The sequence below is a fragment of the Mytilus galloprovincialis genome, chromosome 2, assembly GCF_965363235.1.
Source record: "Mytilus galloprovincialis chromosome 2, xbMytGall1.hap1.1, whole genome shotgun sequence".
Taxonomy (NCBI): Eukaryota; Metazoa; Mollusca; class Bivalvia; order Mytilida; family Mytilidae; genus Mytilus; species Mytilus galloprovincialis.
This window is the reverse complement of record NC_134839.1, coordinates 32,883,383-32,893,872: the sequence shown is the minus strand read 5'-3', so window position 1 is coordinate 32,893,872 and position 10,490 is coordinate 32,883,383. Positions and strand designations below refer to the sequence as shown.

General features: G+C 31.4%; 2 protein-coding genes across 2 annotated transcripts; one reads left to right on the top strand and one right to left on the bottom strand.

The window, feature by feature from the left end:
• Nucleotides 1-3,663: 3,663 nt before the first annotated feature.
• On the bottom strand, nt 3,664-5,133 carry LOC143063406 (uncharacterized). The gene has a single exon (XM_076235544.1). It carries the CDS (start codon nt 5,054-5,056, stop codon nt 3,821-3,823), a length of 1,236 nt encoding a protein of 411 aa, XP_076091659.1. The 5' UTR covers nt 5,057-5,133; the 3' UTR covers nt 3,664-3,820.
• Nucleotides 5,134-5,213: 80 nt separating this feature from the next.
• LOC143063407 (tRNA-splicing endonuclease subunit Sen15-like) lies at nt 5,214-10,406 on the top strand. The gene is made up of 4 exons (XM_076235545.1): nt 5,214-5,281; nt 7,869-7,941; nt 9,147-9,327; nt 9,577-10,406. The coding sequence occupies exons 2-4, from the start codon at nt 7,869-7,871 to the stop codon at nt 9,776-9,778; spliced, it is 456 nt and encodes a 151-aa protein (XP_076091660.1). The 5' UTR covers nt 5,214-5,281; the 3' UTR covers nt 9,779-10,406.
• The last annotated feature ends 84 nt before the right edge of the window (nt 10,407-10,490 follow it).

The following is a 10,490-nucleotide window of genomic DNA, read 5'->3' as shown; positions in this document are numbered from 1 at the left end:
CTATTACTGTCATTCCACAATCACCTTTGTGGTATTTAAATACCTATTGCCTGACCAGTATAAAAAATTGTCAACACAATTTGTCCATTTAAATTGTATGATAGGTATTGTGAGAGGTCATCAACAGGTGGTCATTTAACTACCCAGTAAAAAAAAATCACTAAAAGGTAAAATTTAAATGACTGATAGATAGCTTGCTTTCCTCATGTATCATGACCAATGTCCTGAATAGACTATTCTATTTAGAGATGGGGCATTTTAGGCCATTTCTTTTTGTGTCTCTTTACAGTGAAGATGGAAATTCAATCAGTGAATTTAGTTTATAAAAAAAGGAGATATATGTTTGCTTCATGGTGTTTTAATGTGGGATATATTTTAAGTTTCTGATTCCTGATATGGAATTAAAGTGTTTGTGAAATGGATTTTTTTGGATAGCCCATCTAATTGTGAATAATTCTACAAGATGAATTATGTGTGGCTTGGTGTTTTATAATGGGATATATTTTCATGTTATATTACGATTCCTGAAATGGAATAGTAGTAATGCTAAGTTTCATTTAATATTCAGGATCTTCTTCAATCGGAATTACTGTGAAAAATTTATTTTCAATATATCAAAAAAGTACAAATGGCTTAGTGAATAGAAATTTCAGTGCTTTATTCTTCATTATGAAAGTGGGATTTACCAGCAATGATTTATTTGTGATTGTTAGCAAAAAAAAAAATTTACAATAATTATCTTTGTTAGAAAGAACAAATAGTGTATCAAAGTTTCATTTAATATTCAGGATCTTCTTCAATCGGAATTACTGTGAAAAATTTATTTTCAATATATCAAAAAAGTACAAATGGCTTAGTGAATAGAAATTTCAGTGCTTTATTCTTCATTATAAAAGTGGGATTTACCAGCAATGATTTATTTGTGATTGTTAGCAAAAAAAAAAAATTTACAATAATTATCTTTGTTAGAAAGAACAAATAGTGTATCAAATGTAAAATGTCCCATACCTAAATAGAATAGTCCATTCAGGACATTGGACATGAGGAAAGCAAGCTAGCTATCATTCATTTAAATTAGCTCTGTTAAAAACAAACCAGGTAAATCTACAGGTAGTTAAATGACCACCTGTTGATAATAGCTCTCACAATACCTATTGTACAATTTAAATGGACAAATTGTATTGGCAATTTTTTTAACTGGTCAGGCAATAGGTAATTCACTACCACAAAGGTGATTGGATACCCACAGTAATAAGGGAGGATAAATTTAGATTATTATTATAACTTTAATATTTGCCATTCTGTCTGTAATATTTTTATGAATAGTTTATAATAGAATGTTCTTGTAAGGTTTATTCTTTATATATTTGCAGATGTTTTTGTCATTTTCAATTTTATACTAGCATACACATGTTTATTTACAATTTTACATCGATGATTAAATTTGTTATGTTGTTTGCATCAGACTCTTTTACAAATCCATGCACCAATACCCAGAAGACAATATATTTGAAAAAATTACTATTAACACTTAAAAAAAGGCTCTTACAACTTTGGTTGATGGACCATTTCTGTCAATTTTGATTTAGATTGTTAAAAAGTTTCAAATATAAATAATGCATTTTATTGTATTTTTCCTAAGGTTTATATGGCAAGCCGTTTTGCTATTTATTCTTACTTCAAGATGTCTCATAAACTTTATAAGATATCTTATATAGTTTATAAGATATCTCATATAATTTATCAGATATCTTATATAATTGTCTTTATAAGATGTCTCATAAACTATGTAAGATATCTTATAAACTATATGAGATATCTTATAAACTATATAAGATATCTTATATAAAAATTGTTTATAAGATATCTCATATACTTTATAAGATATCTTATAAAGTATATAAGATATCATACAAACTTTATGAGATATCTTATATAACATTAAAGATATCTTATATAACATTAAAGATATCTCATATAACATTAAAGATATCTTATAAAAATAAAATTATATAAGATATCTTATATATTAAAGGAGATATCTTATATATTATAGGAGATATCTTGAAATTCGAATAAATAGTAAAACGGTTTGCACATTCATTCTGATATCTGTATTAAGGTTTTTGGATGGTTAATTTTACAAGTTTTGGTAATTAGTGGGACAATCCTATAGTCCCCTATATACAATGATGTGCTCTATAGTACTGGTTTAGTCAGGAAAGTAGTTTGTGTATTGCATGCAAGGAAAGTCTCATAATGACAAAGGGTTACAATCCACTGACAGCAGCACGAAAACTATTTTTCATGGTTCAGCAACTGCTCAAATTTATTTAGTGCTTTTGTCATTGAAGTACTCATTTATTTTGAGTAAAAGGTGTAAATGTCTGCCTCACCTTGTTCATCTGACCTTGACCTCATATTTCATGGTTCCAAATCCAAAGTTTAGTTTGTATGGTTGTATCTTTTTTCTCAGATACTTATTTCTCTATTAGCAATATTATGTCAATTAGCTATATTTGGTGTATGGAATTATTGCGTTTTGTACATGTTGTCGGATATCATACATTCAAACTTGACCTTATTTTAATGGTTCATAGGTTAATGTAAAACTTTTTTATTTGGTCTTCTATCTGAGATACTATAAATAATAAGTCAACTATATTTGGTGAATGAACAGATTGTAAGATGTTTATGTTTATCTGGCAGGGTTCATTTGACCTTGACTTTATTTTCATGGTTTATTGATCAATGTTGTTTGTGTATGTACTAAAAGCATAGTGTCACTATCTTTGGTGTATGGAATTATTGTAAGGTGTTAATGTCTCTCTTGACTTGTTCATCTGACTTGGACCTCAATTTTGTTGGTTCAAGAGAATTAAAAAAAAAAAATGAAGGTCCAAAGGTTTTGACCACCAAAAATTGGAAAGACCAGACACAGTTTGGGAATTTTGCAATAAAAATAATAACAAGGACCAGCAGATTTTCTTCAAGGACCACCACAGAAAAAAATATTTCAAGATCTCTGGTTCATCAGCCAATGTTAAATTTGCATGGTTTTATCTTTTTCTTAGATACTATAAGCAATATGTCAGCTATATTTGGTGTATTGAATTATTGCATTTTGTACATGTTGGCTGGCAGGGTTCACTTGACCTTAACCTCATTATTTATATGGTCAATTGGTCAATGTTCAATATTTTTAATTCCATCTTCTACACAGATACTGTCAGCAATGGACTATCTATATTTGGTGCATGGTATGAATGAAAGGTGTACCTGCCTGTCTTTCAGGGTTCATGATAGATTTACCATGCACAGATGGTATTCAGGGCAAAAGTATGTGATCCACTATGAATCTGATAGGTACAGCTAAAAGGATGTGTTATACTTCCTACTTCATGCTAGATAGTAGCTCATAATCAACAATGAAGTGGTCAACAGTAGAGAAAAATACCTGCATCATTTATCTGAATAAAAGGTTTCTTTATACAGCCAATTAACATAAAACAACAATCAACCTTCAAACTGCTTTTTTCTGTGATATTTGGTCTCTTTTGTGGAAAATTGTCTTATTGGCAATCATACCACATCTTCTTTTGTATATATTCTCCTGATAACAACTTTGCTAGAAAAAATTAGCTTGCCACATGAAACACAAAATTAATATTATTACTTTTTTAATAAATAACAATCTGAAATTTTGGATTTGAGCCAAAATTCCTGTGCTTATATCAACATTTGAACTATTGATTTCTTTCAGTTTTATACAGGTTCTTACATTGTACATAATAAAACAAAATCCTAAAGCCTCCGTTTGTCATGAGGTAATAGGTAAATTGTCAATAGGGCAGTTCATAGAAGAGTTTTTTAACCATGAATCAATACAGTCTACATGGAAAGCATGTTGGCATGGTAAATATTTCTTAATTTGTCCTTTTTCATACAAGTCCATACAGATTGGGCACACTTCAAGTTCGTCATTACTCTCAACTGTTTCAGTTTTAAATGCACTTAGTTTATCTACGGACATAGTTTTAGGTTTCACACGAGCTTCATCAAGACGCAATAACATATCGTAATCCTCTGGTGTCAGTTCTCGATGCTGTAAGTCCATTAATAAATTAGCCAATGCAGTATCAATATCAGATGGTAAATTGTCTTTGTGAATAGTATGTGCCAGACACTGAACTGGGGCAGGGCGGAATGTCCGATGGGTTGGTTCGTGCGGTTTATTCGTTGATGGGTTTGTAGAATAATTGTCTTTTCCTCTAGCAATGTCACGTTTAAGAATATTTTTGGCTTTCTTTGGACTTGGCATATAACATAGTCTTTGAATGTCCAGGTCCATCATTTTATATACTCTATGATTCACATATATTGCTTTGCGTCCCCTATTGTTCAAAACACTTCTACAATATTTCGTTTTTACTTGTTTATGTGCTTTTATAACTTTCCTGTCTCTATCTACTCGAATGTATCTTTTATCTCTTGAAGTGTTTCCTTCTAGTTCAATGAGATTCTGATATGGTTCAATAATTTTTTCTACAGTTTCACATTCATTCTCAATTTTAGTCCACAAAGCGTCGGCATCCACATTAAATTCAGAGTTATCTCGAACTGGTCTGGGAAACAATGAAATGTTAAATCCAATTTCAGATGGTTGTAGCTTCTTCCATTTCTTCTTCTTTTTAGGTTTTTCATCAGAATCATTATTGTCATGATGTTGTTCACTTTTGTCTTTGTTTACATTTTTATCTTTTTTACTGTCACTTACTCTTAACTTGGTTTTAGCACACACCTGATCTGGAGATCCTTCTGCCAGTTTTGCCTCCCCTTCTGTACTAGTATTTGGCGTTCTTCGATTTTCGGGAGTTAAATTTTGCTGACACTGCACTTGGCCTTGAAATTGATTTTGTTGGAATTGGAACTGAAATGACCTAAAGGTGCAATCTTTGGCTGACAAAGTTAAAGTCTCCATTTGATTCTTCAGAAAATCACTCGATGTTTGTGACAGCAATGGCCAGAATGGCCTTAAAATGTGAGTGTAATACATGTTTCGACTTTTATATCTGGATATTGCACAATTAGGTTGTAACCAACCTTTTGTTTATTTTTAGTAAAGTGAAAGTCCAAAAATAGAATTGACGATAGATTAAAAGCTGTTGATTGGTTGTTTGATTTGTACGTGACTTTGCGAGAGTTAAAATATTGGAAATCCCCTTTTGCTGTTTATAACCCAGATGGCAGACCTAACAGTTGACCATGCTGCAATATAAATGCACGTTTATAAAAGTTTATATTCCACTATTCTGGTCATTTGTATTTTAAACTAAATTTAACAAGATAATTAAACCGTAGTTAAATGTTAATATTATATTCAGATGGCGAAAATCAGTTAAAAAACTTTAAAAAGTTGTTTGCAGTTTGCAAGGGGGAGATAATTTTCCTTAACAGTCACCAAGGACGTATATTACGTCCTTGCAGTCACACATACATATACTACTTATTCGAAAAGTGACTACTCTTGAGTTTATTCTATTCATAACAAATTAACATTAAAACGTAGGGAGAGGGGTCAATAATGTCTTAAAGGTCCTTCTTAAGCACAAAATTTTATTGAAAGTGTTTCATTAATTTGTCTAGTCCGAGATTACTCTGACGTCCAACGGCTGTTTTGCCAGACAAGCTGGGGCCGTGGGACCCCAGCTTGTCGTGCAAAACAGCCGCTGGACGTCAGAGTAATCTCGGACTATAATTTGTCATACTCACAGGCACTTCATTATGTTTCCAGGGGTGCAAAAGGGGGGGTCCAACTATATATCCCCATTGATCGGCCCAAAAAAAGGGGGTAGGGGTTCAAAAGAAAAAAAGACAATTGGACTTGTGCTGTAACTCGTCAAGATTTAACCTGCTTAAAATCCAAAGCTGCATATCTATCTATCTGTAAATATCTTCTGCCAATCAAGGCACTCCTCCTGGAACCCGGAGTGCAGTATATAAGAAATGTTAGATATATACACTGAATATCCTCCACCAATATATACAATGTAGAGTAAATCTGTAAGAATTATTTACACTGATAAAAGTTTTTTATCCACACATAAAATAATTGTGTCCAATCTTAAAATCTAAAATGATATCAATTGTAAAATTGCATTTTAGATATTTATATATTGCATAGAGGTGTACACTATAGAAATAACTTATGTTTAATGCCCCATTTTCTATTCTTCTTCTTAGGCTTAATGTTCAGTAATTTGTACCCCTTATGGTGCAATCTGTTATAAAGTTCACCGCACTTTATTTCCGTATCATCTGTTACAGTAATTATAATTGACAGATCAGCAACTCTCACATGTCTGCAAGTTCTTAAATAAACATAATTAAATAGATCAATTGAAGTTCTTATACACATGTTGTCATTCTGTAGTCTGACCATCAAACCATGTACTTGTTAATAAATTAGTTATAGAAACTGGATTGTATTATTACGTAGCAAATATATTACACAATCTATATATAAGATGTCTACACAGTGGTTCTTAATGATGAATGTTAACGTCATTAGTAAGCTCTATATGTGCTGAGGTGATACAGTAGGCATAAGGATTCACTTCGTCAGTGATAAGATCTATTTCTACAGCATAAGAAAGAACAAATTTGGACAATAAAATTGAGAATGGAAATGGGGAATGTGCCAAAGAGACAACAACCCGACAATTGAAAAAAACAACAGCAGAAGGTCACCAACAGGTCTTCAATGCAGCGAGAAACTCCCGCACCCAGAGGCGTCCCTCAGCTGGCCCCTAAACAAATATATACTAGTTCAGTGATAATGAACGCCATACTAATTTCCAAATTGTACAAAAGAAACTAAAATTAAAATAATACAAGTATAACAAAGGCCAGAGGCTCCTGACTTGGGACAGGCGCAAAAATGCGGAGGGGTTGAACATGTTTGTGAGCTCTCAACCCTCCCCCTATACCTCTAGCCAATGTAGAAAAGTAAACGCATAACAATACGCACATTAAAATTCAGTCCAAGAGAAGTCCGAGTCTGATTTTAGAAGATGTAACCAAAGAAAATAAACAAATGACAATAATACATAAATAACAACAGACTACTAGCAGTTAACTGACATGCCAGCTCCAGACTTCAATTAAACTGACTGAAAGATTATGATTTCATCATATGAACATCAGGCACAATCCTTCCCGTTAGGGGTTTAGTATCATAACATATATGAGAAGAACATAACCCGTGTCATGCCAACAACTGGTTTTTTAATAAATGTGTTTAGTTCCGATGCAAAGACCCTACAAGTGAATCAATATTAACGCCAAAATATGCAATCTTTAATGACCTGACAACAGTGTCGTAACTATATCCCGTCTTAATAAGTCTATTCAAAGGTTTTGTTAGTTTTTGAGGTGAATACTGACACCCTTTATAAAGAATATTTCCATAAAAAATTGGATGTGAAATACCTGAACGTATAAGAAGTCTGCATGTTGAGCTATATTTACGAATGATGTCCTTATACCGATGATAAAATTTAGTAAATGTTTTAACTAGTTTGTGATATCGAAAACCCTGGTGTAATAATTTTTCAGTAATACATAAATTTCTCTCGTTAAAATCTAAAACATTGTTTTGAATTGTCAAATATAGCCATTTACATGATGTAAGACCAAGTGTACCATTTCAGCTCTATCAGAAATCGTTTGAAATATACAAAATTTCCAATGTCCATTTGTAATGTCCAATGTTATGCTTGAATTCTTGGTAATTTGAATCTCTATTCTCATGTTCTTGTTTAGTTCTGACTAAAATCTTCATTAAACTTTTGATTGTTTTCTTTTAGATGGAACAAACAAAGTTGACAGTGGAAGAAGAGCCTAGTCTTGTGTCTAGAGTATATTTAGATCTATGTGAAGGTAAAAAAAAGAACATTTAAATATTCTGGTCTTATTACCTGGAATAATTTACCAAATAATATTAAAGAAATAGATAATTTAGATACATTTAAGACCAACTGTTTTCTAACTGAACAGAATAAAGATGCATGGAACTTATGTATTTTTTCTTCTTCTACTGAATGCATAATGGTCTTATTCAATATTTAAGCTGCTATATTTAACTGTATTATGTATTTTATTTTGTATGTATTTTTTTTGTTTTTTTGTTTTCTATTTGTATTAATAGTTTTTGAAGGCCTCATGGAAGATTAACATGTAATTGTTAAATGTGTTACCTTAGTAAAATAAAGAATTTCATTCATTCAAAAAAAAATGTGGGAAAAATCATTTATAATTGGACATAATTCAGTATGGAATAATCTCCATTTTGAACACTTTGAAAATTGATATGAATGATGCACTAAGAATATGAATGAAACTTTCAGCAAATCTAGCTATAGACTGAATTCATCATATTTCAGAGAATTTGATATATTCACTGACATAGAACAAAACTGGGACTATTATACTAGTATTACTTATAATAGTCCCAGAACAAAACAAAAAAAAATAAAAAATAGTTTTTGAAAAAAGAACTACAAAGCTATAGAAGTCAATAAGAAAATGTATTTGATGATGAATGAATAATACATTTCTCTTAATTTGTTTGTGGCTAATAATTGAATAAAAAAATTGTCATTCTTGCAAAGAAGATCCAAATTGGTCATTTTTTTTCTTCAAATTTTTCAAAAGTTCCAAAGAACACATAATTTACATCACAATTACAAGTAACTTCACAAATATAGGGTTTGTTAAATTATATTTTAGACAATTGGAAGTCCTCACTTATAATTAAGAAAATAAATGGAAATACTACATCTAGTATGAATAGAATACATGAAGAGAGTTAGAATTAATGCATTGGAAGTAATGAATAATTATAAAAGGCACTGAAAAGGACACAAGTCTGTATTGAAATTGAAGTTTACGATATAAGAATAAATATTCTGCATAATATTGCAAATAGAAGAAATATTTCTGTATTTGTTCCTTACATGCCTTATGGAATAAAGGTTGAAATATATTTGATGTATAAAATAGCAAGAGACAATAAGACTGTAGCAGTCTGTTATCTATTTTTCTTCTTTGAAATCAACATGAAGAGTGTTATTTTTCATTCCTAGCAAGAGGATGGTGGAATGTAACAATTCACAATCAAGCAGACCAGTCATTTATATCTGGACATCCAAACAGACATGAACCTAGACAACTTGTTTTACCCATATCTAGCCACCAAATGGTATCTCCCATGCAGTTTCAGCATTATATTCATACAATTAAATTGGAAGATTGTAAAACAGAAGGGTAAGGGTTGACTTTATCAGAAAGCATTTAAATATTTCTCAAATCAGGTGAAGAAAAAAAAAGATGTTGCCATGAAAAATTGTGAATTCTGATATTATGATGTGCATAACTGATTGAAAATGATAAACAGTGGACAATTCATGAAGTACTACACAGAAATAACACTATCAGATAACAGTTGCAAGTTCTAATTTATGCAACACTGCTGAGAAAGCCTGAAGCGTTACTGAATTAAGTTATATTTTTCAGGTTAACTTTGGCTATTTGTGAACCTGATACAACAACTGTGTATTATAAGATATCTGACGGACTCATTCAGCCAGAATCACCAGAGATTACAGATGTTAAGAAATGTGAACGGTATCAAATATTCCAAAAAAGGAAAGCAGACTTAGATACAAGTGTACAGTCGTACACCAACAGATTGAAAAGAAAACAAGAAGAAGGATGACAAGTATAACAGTCAGTACATGGGGAACTACAGTACACCAACAAATCATTATTGTATCCTCAAGAAATAAACATTTGTTTTATCTTGCCCAAGGAGCATTCTGATAAACAGACCTAGATATATACTTATAAAATAAAGTTAAATAGTTTTATCGTGAAACTATAATAAATCAGGTTTTTATGCCGCACCTACAATAGTAGAGGGGCATTATGTTTTTTCTGGTCTGATTGTCTGATCGTTCATTTTGTCCGTCTGTTCATTCATTTCGTCTGTCTGTTCGTCCGTTCCTCCCACTTCAGGTTAAAGTTTTTGGACAAGATAGTTTTTGATGAAGTTGATGTCCAATTCAATCAACTTGAAACTTACATGAAGTACACATGTTCCCTGTGATATGATCTTTCTAATTTTAATGCCAAATTCAAGTTTATACCCCACTTTTACGGTAAACTGAACATAGAAAATGATAGTGCCAGTGGGGCACCCATGTACTGGGGACACATTCTTGTTTGTTTTAGCCTTTTACGTTTAAAGAAATTACATTTTGTGTTAGAGGTTTTATAAAAACAGATGAAGTTATATTTAAGTTATATGCAGTAAGTTATAGAATAAATTGGTTATCTATAAATAACCTGTCCTGTTCATGTTGTTATTCCCCACCTAGGGGCATTATGTTTTTCTCTGTTTGTTTGTCCACCAGTTCTGCTTCAGGTTA